This window comes from Lepisma saccharinum, chromosome 14 (genome assembly GCF_977018435.1).
Source record: "Lepisma saccharinum chromosome 14, izLepSacc3.1, whole genome shotgun sequence".
Taxonomy (NCBI): domain Eukaryota; kingdom Metazoa; phylum Arthropoda; class Insecta; order Zygentoma; family Lepismatidae; genus Lepisma; species Lepisma saccharinum.
In genome coordinates, this window is record NC_139242.1 from 42,196,162 (window position 1) to 42,209,100 (window position 12,939).

A 12,939-nucleotide genomic window follows, 5' to 3' on the forward strand; every position below is an offset into this window, starting at 1 on the left:
CCTACTAGGTGTTCCAAATAAGTAAATACGAGTAAATAAATAAATAAATAATAACGGAAAAACTATGGAAAATGTTCAATAATGAATGTTCAATTGTTCAATCTTAACTGAGAGTGTAATTCATAAGTAATTGCAATTCAGATGTCAAATATTAAGATGTCCGTTTTTTTTGTCCAGCAGTATATAATTTCATAGCATCATCGGTGTGAGAAGAAATAGACGGAACCAGTTCACACCGAAAATTTTGAATTTTTCTACTGTCCGGTGAGTGTTTCCTTTTACCTTCTTTGATTTTTACTTAGCCCTTTTGGCCCTCCTTGCTTTTATGCATATATATATATATATAAAATACTGAGTACTTTGCTTTTCACAATTTCATGAACATTGAAATTTTACAACTGTGAAATAAATTTTATTCAGTACATACCTTAGAATATGTAAACTTGGGATCATCTATATTATTTACTAATTCCTTTGCTTGTTCCCTAACAGGATTACTAGTTTCCTGAGCTTTGAATTCATCCTTCCAGTCATTTACATCAGCCTGTCTTGGAGATTCAGCTCTGCAATAAAACAACAAATGTCACAAGAACACACGAGGCAAATGAATATGTGAAGAAAAAGTTTCAGCTAATAATTGTTTTTCCAATTAATTTCGAAAAAGTACTGTCTTCATTAACAAAGGTTATGGAATCAAGAATGAAAATAATAGTGCATCACTACTTTATTTGTTGCCGATTCCTTCTGTCTGGTGGACTGCAGTGATGCAGTACACTCTCCATCCCAGACAGAACCTTTGTTAATGAAACCAGTGGTCCTTCAAAATTAAACGGAAAAAAGCAATTAAATTTGCAACTCTGAAATGTGGAACCAATATTAAAACCAGGTTTATTGTGCTCACCATAGTGGGCTAAGATCGGTGGCATATTCTCTAGGTTATCATGTTTACAACCAGTAAACCAACTTTTCTCATCTATTTTTTAATATATTTACTTATTTAGCTTTAATATACAGAAAATTGCTCATTATATATTATACAAGTTTTTGTAATCAGGAATTAAGGAAACCATTTAAAGAACTGGTTTACATACGCCACTGATTGTTGAATAATGCACCCTTCTGACGACCACATTTCCTACCTGATTGGGAGCCAAAAGGAGTGGCTGTTTAAAAACACGGGGCTTGCATGTGGTCAGTTCACCGCTGGAAACAGTATTGCCAGGAGAGAAGTGCTTGTTCCCTTGGTTTCTATGCTTCACTCTTTAGTGGTTTTTCCATGGTCATGCCTGGCAGAGGCAGTGTTGCTCCACTAATTTATGTAGATAGAGGGTGTATAGTAAATATATACAACAAATAAGAATTGTTGCAGTAAAACAGGTCGAATTTTCAGGATTTGCAACTGGCTAAGAGTATATTTTTTGTATTACTTGATAGGTCATGTACAAATATGCTGCACGATATTAAAATTAGAAATATTATATATATTGTGGATGGGCTAGCATAAAATTTTTTATTGATTTTGTGTTTTAAGTCCACCTTATGCACAGTAAGGCTAATTGGGACTGGATCACTATGAGCCTCCACCAGGTATCAAACCACTATGCCATTGGGGGAGACCTTTGAAATTTTTGAAATATACAATATAATTTTTTTATATACCAATAACCCATCTGATGCAAAATATTCCATGAAGAACCTGAATGGTTTGTTTATTCATGTTCTCAATTTACATAACAGTTGGGCTGAAAAGTTCGTAGGCTGACTCATAGATGGCGTTACTAGTTAATTCATGTGATTTTTACTTAGTACTAACCTTCAAAAGATACGTGTATAAATTTCACAGCTGCCGGATAATTAGTTCGTGAGATATAGCATTGTGAGTGAAGCAGCTTTTGTTATTGTGGAAAAATGGATAAAAAATAATTTTGTGTGTTAATAAAGCATTGCTTTTTGGCGAAAAAAAATACTGTTGAAGCCAAGGCTTGGCTTGATAAACATTATTCGGACTCTGCACCAGGAAAATCAACCGTTGAGAAGTGGTTTGCTAAATTTAAACGAGGCGAAATGAGCATCGAAGACGATGCACGCAGTGAACGCCCCAAAGAGGCTGTTACTGATGAAAACATCAAAAAAGTCCACAAAATAATTTTAAATGATCGTAAAGTGAAGTTGATCGAGATAGCTGAGACTTTAAAAATATCAAAGGAACGTGTTGGACATATTGTGCATGGATATTTGAACATGGGAAAGCTGTGTGCAAAATGGGTGCCGCACATGCTCACAATCGATCAAAAGCAACAACGTTTTGATGATTCGGAGCAATGTTTAGCGATATTCAACCGTAATAAAATTGCTTCCCCATCCACCATATTCTCCAGATCTGGCCCCCAGTGACTTTTTCCTGTTTGCAGACCTTAAAAGAATGCTCGCTGGAAAGAAATTTAGCACTGATGAAGAGGTAATCACCGAAACTGAGGCCTATTTTGAGGCTAAAGAGAAATCGTACTATAAAAATGGCATCGAAAAATTGTATGACCGCTATAATCGTTGTATCGCCCTCGAAGGCAACTATATTGAATAATAAAATCGAATTTTGTCAAAAAAATATTTTTACTATGTTAGCCTACGAACTTTTCAGCCCAACTGTTATGTTATCCGAGGCCTGTGCAATGGATTATAACTTGGGAAAAGACTAGTGGCATATTCTCCATGTTACCATGTTTACCGCTGGTAAAGCAACTAAGTAGGTATACATTATCCCATCGCAAATATACTACATACTGTATACCTGCTTTTGACCCAACCTGTATATTATTCAAGCTTTTAAACCAGAATTTACGAAAACTATTTAAAGAACTTAAAGATTGGTTTATGTACACCTCTGATCATTGTGTAATGCACCCATCTAATGAGTAAGCCGAAGAAAAAGTGGTTGGGTGGCTATTTAAGAACACGTGGTCTGCGTGGTCAGTTCACTTCTACAAATAGTGATGTCAGAAAAAAAATGTTCTGTGTAAGGCAGAGGCAATGCTGGTACATGAAGGAAATCTCTCTTCAAGGGAAATCCAGGGCCAATTTTAGGTTAAAAAAGGGAAATTTTATGAAAAATATAAAAATTCTCAGATAATATGAACTTGTCGGACTTCTGTATTTGCTTCAGTTGCATGCTTGCAATTGTATTTTATTTCTATTGCATCTAAATAATCTAGATGGGATGGTTGCGGTAAACCAGGTCAAATTTTCAGAATACGCCACTGGAAAAGACAAAACCAGACAAAAATTATAATGTGTGTTTTAAAAAAGCACTAAACTGCTGGCTATTTATAGAAATCTGAGATCAGTAAAATTATCAGAAAATCTGCAGATAAATATACACATATTGACTACTACCATTATAGTATCTGTCCCACCATTTATTGCATTCATAAAATATGCACCATCATTAGCTGAAATTGGTAATCAACTTTTGAGTTCAGGTTGATTGATTGATTGATTGATTTGGTGTTTTAAGTCCACTTTATGCACAGTAAGGCTAATCGGGACTGGACCTACAGTTTAAAGTGGGATCCGAACCACTTGTGCCTCCACCGGGTATCGAACCCGGGACCCCTTGATTACAAGGTGACGACGCTACCACTGCGCCATCGGGGAGGCCTTTTTGAGTTCAGGTAAACAACTGTTTGTTAACTTAGGTATTAAAGTGTGTCAGTTTTCAAAATTACCACATTTCATAAGAATATTAGATGTTGATTGAAGTAAAATGCATACTTACAGATAGTTTTCACTAGCTTCTAAATATTCTCTAGCCCATTTAGGACCTAGTCCCAATTCATACACTTCTTCTGAAGAAATGTCAGGTTCTTTCTGAAATTCATTTCCCCATATTGCTCCATCCTTGGGGTCCTGTAAGCAGGAAATCAAAGAATATCACACACCTTACAAAATGGGAAAGGTACGAGGGGCATGTCATGGCCGATTGGTTATTACAGAGAATAAAATCAAGCGAGAATTTTTTTTTATGCTATACAAGTGCATACCCTGGCTATTTTTCTACTTAGTCACCATGACGCTCCAAGCATTTTTGGTAACGTGGAACAAGTTTATTCATAATTGGGAAAAGAGAGACGCGGTAGTATATAAATATGGAGAAACTAGTACTCACTTTTATCTGCAAAGCTGTTTTTCTTCTTTTTCGATTAATTTCAGTGGCCACTGCCACTGTGGATGCGTTGATTGTGGTTGGTTAGGGTGTCTGACCTGTATTTCTGCTTTACTGCACCAAGTGGAAAGTTGTGATTCAGTGTAGCCATGTTTCAGGGCTATTTCAGTGGTGGTGGCTATCTCCTCTCGTAGATCCTCTTCTTTGCCACAGTAGGAGAAGGCTCTTCGATAAAAGTTTAGCCACACATTGGCTTTTTGCTTAGGGGGATGGCTAGAGAGAGCATGTATGTACAGGTTGCCTCCATCCGGTTTTCTGTAGACGGTGGTTGTGAATTTGTGAAGTGCACGGCTGATGGTGATGTCCAGGAAGTTGACTTTACCAAGTTTTTCTTGTTCTACGGTGAAGTTGAGCCTGGGGTGGATGCTATTTAGCTTGTTCACTAGGAGGTTGAATTCTGTATTTTTGTATACAACTATTGTGTTGTCCGCGTACCTTCCATATCGGATGTATTGTAGTTCTGGAGTGTGGAGTATCTCTTTTTCAGCCCGGAAATAGCAGACGACACACCAAGTCGCACAGCGCACCTAACGGCCGCCAGAGAACTACGAACAAAAGACGCACACCAAGCAACAGTGCAGCAAGTTCCAACAAGGATCGTGGCAGTGGCCACTGAAATTAATCGAAAAAGAAGAAAAAACAGCTTCACAGATAAAAGTGAGTACTAGTTTCTCCGTATTTAACAAGTTTATGTAGACCCTCTGCATAGAAATCTACCACCTGGGATCTCAGTCAGTCAAGAACTGATGTCTTGAGAACTTCACTATCATCGAAACGTTGTGAAGGAAGCCACTTTTTGAGATGAAGGAGAAAGTAATCACTTGGGGCAAGATCACGACTGTATGGTGGGTGATTAAAACTTTCCCATCAGAATTTTTGAATTGTCGCAACAGTATGGTCAGCTGTGTGTGGGTGGGTGTGGTCATGAATAAGCAGAATTCCAGACCGTAACATTCCTCTTCGCCAGTTTTGGATGGCACGTCGCAGATTAGACAGTGTTTGGCAATACATATCTGCTGTGATGGTTCGTCCAGGTTCCAGGAATTCCATGAGGATTACACCTTTTTGGTCCCAAAACACGGTTCCCTTGATTTTGCGATGTGATGGTGTTTGCTTGAATTTCTTCGGTTTTGGTGAACCGCAGTGACACCATTGCATGGATTGCTGAGTGAGAAAACAAGTCATCCCCATCCTTCTCCCAGTGGGCCAAAAAATCATGTGCTGGTTCCATTCTTTTATCTTTGCGAGTGTTTGTCAACACTTTTGGCACCCATCTCGCACAAAGTTTACGATAACCCAGATTGTCCGTTACAATTCGGTGCAATGTTTTATCAGACACTTCAGGAAACTCCTTGCCTAGATCAGTAATGGTGAAACGGTGATTGGATTGCACTTTCTCATCAACACGTTGCACAAGGTCGTCCGTTTGAACACTAGGCCTGCTGCTCCGCTTGTCATCATGAACATTTGAACGTCCTTCCCGAAAAGCACGGCACCACTGTCTTACCTTTCCTTCATTCATTACTGTTGGTCCGTAAATTGCACACAATTCCCGATGAATGAATGAATCTAATCACTAACCTCACCTCGCATTTGGCAGGATTTTCTATTACAGCAGCCATTTCAACTTCCCACTACTCTCACATGTGCCTCGTATTACAATGGAAAAATTAAGCTAAAATATGTCCATTTTAGAAATATGCACTTATGGACAAGGCTTCATGTGACAATTAGGTTTTCATTTCCTGTCGTCATTAATCTATGTGGCTATGCATGTAGCTACAAATTCAAGCATGTGTTCTCCTGAAAAGTTACATTAAAAAAAAAGTGTTTAAATATGTCTAACAACCATAAACTACAAGATCAATAACAAAATTACTGATTTACTTAAAAGTTTATCTATGGAACTCACTTTTGTTCACCTTTGTGTTCACTATATAAAAAAACTGAAATCACTGCAACTCTGAGGTTAATTCTACACTTTATTAGTATGCACATGGATAAATTTCCAATTATCTTCCACAACACATTTTCAGGAACAGGTACACTCGTCCAAGAGAAGGTATTAAAACCCACATATATAGTGAAGTGCACAAGTGAGATAAAGTGAAGCTGAGTGTAGCACCACTGGTATTAGAGCAGTGTGCTGATCATTAGACCATCAATGCCAGCTGCATAAATTATTTTTAAGAAATTCACATTCAACAAAAACAGTATATGGTAAAAAAAAAAAAAAAAAAAAGGAAGGAATTTCAACCCATCACATAAACATGAGTGGAAAATAGCCAAAGTGGTCAAAATTTCTGATTCAATTGACCAATTTATTAAGTTTATCAATAATGTAGAATTTTAAAAGTGAAAATGAGATTTAACTTAAAAAAATATATTATATGATATCCAACATCTCCATAGCCAGTCACGGCACATCTTTTTATTAAACACAAAACTAATATTGGGATGAAGGTAAGGTCATGTTTTCATGTACTAAAAACAATCAAGAGTAATGAAATGCAAACAAAGAGATTTACAAAGAGCTCAAGAAATGCTTTTGCGACAGCTACAATAACAGTTATTTCTGGAGTAGAATTTACACAGTTTATATCTTTAATTTAACTGAAAAAAAGCCAACTTATTGGGAAGTCATTGTGTATTCCCAAAGGAAGTGCAATAAAAAATCACAAATTGCAGTCACAAACACACAAAAAATGGACTTGTACTGACATCACTGACTATGTTTCACCCCATGCATAAAAAAATCAATGAAGCATGGTTAAGAATCAATTATAACTTTGTTTTTCATATATCTGTTCTATAACAAAGCAAAGATGCATATAGGGATATAAAATGTACTTACAGTGAACTGTTTTCCTGATTCCAAATATTGTTCAGCCCAACCACCTTCCTCTGTTGCTATGGCTGCAACTTTAGGAGCCTGAACTGGACCCTGATTTTGAGCTGACTCAATTTCTCTCATCTCTTCCAACAGAGAGTCCATTCTGAAGGACTGAGGTGCAGGGGTGACAGCATGATTGAAGGTTTCTTCTAAAAATTCTTGTACCAACTAAAATGAAATAGAAAAAACACAAACTCTCATTTTCCAAACTAATGTTTTTTGTTATTTTTTTAATAAATTTTAGTATGCGGGATCCTTACATGGTAAATTAGCCTACCATATTCAAATATTTTCAGGTACTAGAGGAGGGATAGGGAATACTTTTGTTGTGATTTTTCATCAAGACCATGTTATGTATTAGACAATATCCTCTTTCAGGAAAACATTGATAACAAATATGAATTATTTGATTATGTAATAATAATTAAACATTGATACAAGCTTTTAAGATCAATGGCAACACGTCAATGTGAGAGAGTGCCTAGCTAATAATGCTGGTTCTTATGATTTCCTTCTTTGCAAGCATGTGGCAAGTTAAAAAAATAAATAATAATAATTGAAAGTTTATAAAATTCTAAGGATTTCAAGTCTAGCAGCAATTACAATAAATCTGACAACTGACTAAGGTGCTTGCTGTCTACTATCTACATGGCGAGTTCATGGTCTCGCGTACTTTAAAATATTAGTGGGTTCAATTTACTAAAACAAAGCCCTGAATCCTCATCTTTATTGGATTCTCAGCACCCTCCTTGATACTGTGCAACACACATGTTAACATTTGATTATGCACATAAACTTTCAAGATGAAACATTAGGAAGATAGAGTGGTATGTTATTTTGTAGAAAGATGTTCACATCAATGGATTTTACTGCATTAGTTTTGAAGATAGTATCCATAACTGAATAATCCATTTTAAGAAACTGGTTCCTTTTTGTTCTTAAAAAAATATATATATCTTTGTCAACACTGATATTGCTCTCTCCCCCCCCTCTCATTAGAGCATGGGGTTCCCTGTAGCATATGATTTTAGCATGGAAGAGGAAAGCATTTTAAGATTGCAATTTTTTGCGTAATGTCTCTATACTAGGGCTGCGTCAATACCGATACTAGTGGTATCGGTTACAATTCATCTACTGATACTGGCTGATACTTTTCCGGCATTTTGGTCTTTCACGGGGTCTGCAAAAATGCCGTACAACACTTTCTTGGAGTCTAATTATTTTGTACCAATTTTGCATGAAAAACTACAGGGTGGTCCAAAAGTGTGGAAACACCTGAATAAAAATTGAAAGCATTATATTTCTAAAAACTAACATTGCAGGTTTGTAATAGGGGTGGGGGAAAATGTTATAGGGCATATGACGATGACAGCCGCCATCTTGAATGCAATTTTAAAAGTTCAAATGGAAACCATGTCGTGTGATACCTCATTTCAATAGGAAATTTTCTCACGAGTTCAACGATGTGCATAATTTTGCTCTAGCACCAACAGGGACGAAGTTATTAACGTTTTTATGCTTGCTTTATCGTTGCAGGTGACGTAACACAGCATGGGTCTCACGCAGGCAGAACACATTGAGATCGTGTTGATCTTTGGCAGTCTTTATCTCCAGAATTTTAACAGCATGACTATACCATAGACAAAGTCTCTACTCTCTTCACTTCAGACTTAACTTTTAAGAGTTTGCCTTACCTGCTCTGCATTGACATCAGAATATCCTTCATCAACTGTATATGGATGCTTAATGCCTTCGTCTTTCAATCCCCTGTCCTGTACAAAATGCGAGGTCAAACGAATAAGGGAATTAGCACCCCCACACTCTCCTTCAACTAAGTCTCGCAGTGCCATGGTTACTTAGTTTACTTCGTTTAACAAATTAGAAGTTTTATCACAGCAGACTTATAACAAAATCTGAAAATAAAAGAAAAAAAATGTTATAATACTTGTACTGAATAATCAGTTAGAAAACACGAACTTGTTACCTGCAGCACTTGCTTACACTAATCTGAACAAATGGGAGATGCTTATAACACTTGTTAATCCAAAACTTACAAATTGCTTTTACAACACTGTTTTACCCGACTGCCAAGACTTGTAGACTTTTTCTTACTTAATTTTTCCCATATCTTCATTTTGGTAAATACAAATTTGATTTAATTTGTTATTTAGCATAACTTTTCTGCCAACTTTGGCTATTCACAATGATGAGGATGAGTGATGATATCATGAAATTGATGAAGGAACACAAATAACACCCATGCCATGGCCAGGATTTGAACCTGGGACCCTTGGGTAAATGTTAAGACAAGTACAAAACAATCAAATTTCATTTTTTTCCCAAATGGTACAATATCCTAATTTTATAACCAAGGTTATACTGAGAGGAATTATGGTAGTATTTTGCAATTATTTAGTGAATAATAAATTAATATCCACCCGATAATTAAGTATGTTAAGATATAAATTACATCTGTCTCACAGATATTTGGAGTGTTGAAATATATATTTACAAAGTCATGCAGGCTTGAATGTATTCCAAAACAATATGTAATTTTTGCTCACAGGAAAATAAAATTCTACTTTTTAAAGACAATTGCCACATCATTTCTTCACTTGTCATTTAATTGTAAGTGAGCTCACTTTCATGCTATATACAATGAGACATCAATGATTTTCAGATAGGGTCTCAATGTAGCTGCCTATCTACTTAAACAACTTCACGGATGAATATACTGCATCTAACTGCCTAGTATAACAGGCACAAAAAGGGGTTGAAAGTATTTTCCAACTCTTCCCTAGATACTATTAAGTGTTGAAGTAGTATGTAAAATGTGAGGGAGCATTTGGTATATCTTAGCTTAAAAATAATAATGTGTGTGAAGTTTAATATCCAATGATATAGACAAAAACATATAAAGTTTCCAAAACTTTAATGATTTTAGCGTGTTATGCAGAAGAATCTGAAAGTTCGAAGCTTGGAGAAACTGATTAGCACAGTTAAAAAACTTCATTAAGTATTATTTACTGGAGAAATTATGATTTGAAACAAAATCTATGGAAGCATCCAAACTACCTTGTCAAGCCGCTGTTCTTGGAATGAAGGTCCTCTCAGATAAGGAGTATGGGTGGATTTTCACACAAGGCTCTGAGGCTAGGGAAATTTGGTGGGTACTAATTTACCATTCCCCGAACAGATTTCTTCATTTTTACACAAGAAACTACTTACGGTAATAAGTTCCTGTAGCATTGTCTAACATCTGGAAGGTGTTTTCTGTTATTTGGGAATGTATCATACCGGAAATTCATGTTTTTTGATGAAAATTAATTCTCCAACGGACAATAGCCTTTGGCATGTATACCTTGGTAGATCATCACGCGTCGTGCTTGTGTTTTGTTGATGTTCATTGGGATGAAGTGTTGCAGCCTTCTGTGTTTCCAACCAAAAATACAAACATGACGTGACGTGGATGCATGGTGAAATTCGTACCGGGAGTTCCACAAACCATTGACAGATAGCTTCAGGAACCATCTTCGGCAAGGTTAGGTTAGGATAGGCAAGCATAGTAAAAATTTTGTTCGTAAAACAATGGGAAAAAGTTTTTTTAAAAAATGGACTTAGTATTTTTCGGTTATGAAGATTGAAACACTGCATAGTGGATGAAAATCAACAAAACACAAGCACGCCGCACGATGAGGCACGAAGGTGTATGCGCCATATTGTGTTTTCCGCAAGCGAAAACTACAAGAAAGAAGTACCCGTAATGTGAAAAATTGTAATTACTTTCATCAAAAAAATGTGAATACACCTTAAACAATGTTCCACGAAGCAGATGACGAAACAAAGTTACAGGTGTTCGGAGAATAGTAGGTTGAGACACATTGGGAGGATATTTTAATACCCTTTTGCACAGAAAGGAAAAGTAAGCAACCAGAACCTGGTCCAAAACATATCTTACTATCGAGTATAATTGTAATAGTCATTGAATTCAATAAACACACTGAAAACCACAAGTGGATGACAGCAAGGCTAATCCTACAAATTACAGTAAGTCTTCGAAAATGTAACCATGTATACAATATCACATATACATATTCCAGATATTAACCCGTTAACTGCAGCGGAGCTATATATAAACTCTCTACAATTGGGACTTTATCTATACATAGATGATATTTCAAAATTCCCCCTTTTTTTTTATTGGGCCCAAGTTCCTTTTGTTTTATTGAGACTTCATCATGCTACGAATGCAATTTTCACATGGTTTGATTTCAATGTACGTCTGTTAACGCATACTGCGGAGTTTTAGCGATTACTTAAGATTTTGTTCAATATATGCTTTCGTGGTTAGGTTAGGCAGGTTAGGTTTGGTTCCCTTAGAATTAAAGTAAAGTCCCTAAATGCATTCCGCTAAGGTTCCGATTTACCTCTACAGTACTAGTTTACTATTCTTCGGACAGATTTCTTCCTTTCTTCAGAAGAAACTACTTAACATAATACGTTCCTGTGGTATTGTCTAACATTGGGAAGGTGTTTTGTGTGAAATTCAGGTAAGTTTTCCGTATCCTGGAAACAGATTTCTTCAAATTTAAAAGTTTGGGGTTCATTTGGAGGCAGGTGACTCCGGCCAATTTCTAAGATGCCTTTAACAGGGAGTCTATAGAGAAAGTCAGGGAGCCGGAGCGGAAGCGGGGCCACATTAGCGGTTGGGAGCAGTAGGTCAATTACCCCAGGGAGGAGCCCAGAATCGGTGGGAAATTTGGACTCAAAAATTTCAAACGAAAATAATTTTTTAGTTTAAATTTCCCACCGATTCAGGGATGGATAGCCCCAAAAACCATTCACGGAATGTTTCGCGAAGCAGATAGGTAAGTATGAATTTCAAAATTTGACGAAACTAAGAAGTTATAGGTGTCCGAAGGATAGTAAACTGTTACCCATAAAACAATTGGAACCTTTACCTTTTATTGCGGCAAGTCATTTTTACAGACACCACATCTCTGTGATATTATTAGTCTATGTGGGCTATTGGCAATCAAAAAATCCATTGTTGATGCTTTGTCAGTTCCTGAAAAATATTTCTTTGCAATATGGAATTAGAGCTGGGGTGTTGTAGTTGGTAGGGTGTCTGACTGCAATGCAGGAGACCCGGGTTCGATTCCTGGGGTGGATGTTCTGAGGTCAGAATTTTACAGGCCTAGTCCCTGCATAAAGTGGCTCTGGGGCTCACACAGCCTCAAATCAATGTGTACATAGGGGCAACCCTGGAGGGTAAAGATGGCGGGAGGGTGGTGGTGATCACATCACCTCCAAAATGCCCCGAGATCGAGAATATGTAGAGGGGGTGTTGGAGCCTGCCCTCACATATCCGGATGGGAGCAATTGAAGGTGACGGGAGTGTTCTCCGATTTATTTACTAGAGAATATACTAACCAAATAAGTTTTCCAGATGAAGTATCAGAGGTTCTGATGTCCCGGTCACTGTTTGAAATTTGGTTATTACGTGTGTAAGGTGTAATATATTGCTTTTCATAATGGCGACATTTCTCCGGAAAGCCTAACCTAACGTTACATGAAATTTTCAAGTTACAGACGTGACCGGGAAATTGTATGTCAGATTCGTGTTCAGGAGGCTTCATGCAGAGAGTATACAAAATTTTAAACAAATTGGGGAACACTCCCGTCATATTCAATTAAGGCCCGAAATGTGCCTTCAAGGCATGGTGTTGTATGCAGGGGGAATCTTACCTAGTATGGAATGTTTATTTACGGCAGAGTCTATAGGCTAGATTGTTTTCCTTAGCTTCATTTTGCAGCAAGTCTTGTT

General features: G+C 36.9%; 1 protein-coding gene across 1 annotated transcript in view; it reads right to left on the reverse strand.

The window, feature by feature from the left end:
• Pex5 (peroxisomal biogenesis factor 5) overlaps window positions 1–12,939 on the reverse strand; it is a 55,391-nt gene that overhangs the window by 41,537 nt on the left and 915 nt on the right. The window contains exons 2-5 of the mRNA XM_083135447.1: window positions 8,807–9,025; window positions 7,074–7,280; window positions 3,773–3,903; window positions 428–563 (exon numbers count right to left, since the gene is read on the reverse strand). Of these exons, the coding sequence (XP_082991573.1) occupies window positions 428–563; window positions 3,773–3,903; window positions 7,074–7,280; window positions 8,807–8,962 (630 nt within the window). The 5' untranslated portion in view covers window positions 8,963–9,025. The remainder of the gene's footprint in view (window positions 1–427; window positions 564–3,772; window positions 3,904–7,073; window positions 7,281–8,806; window positions 9,026–12,939) is intronic.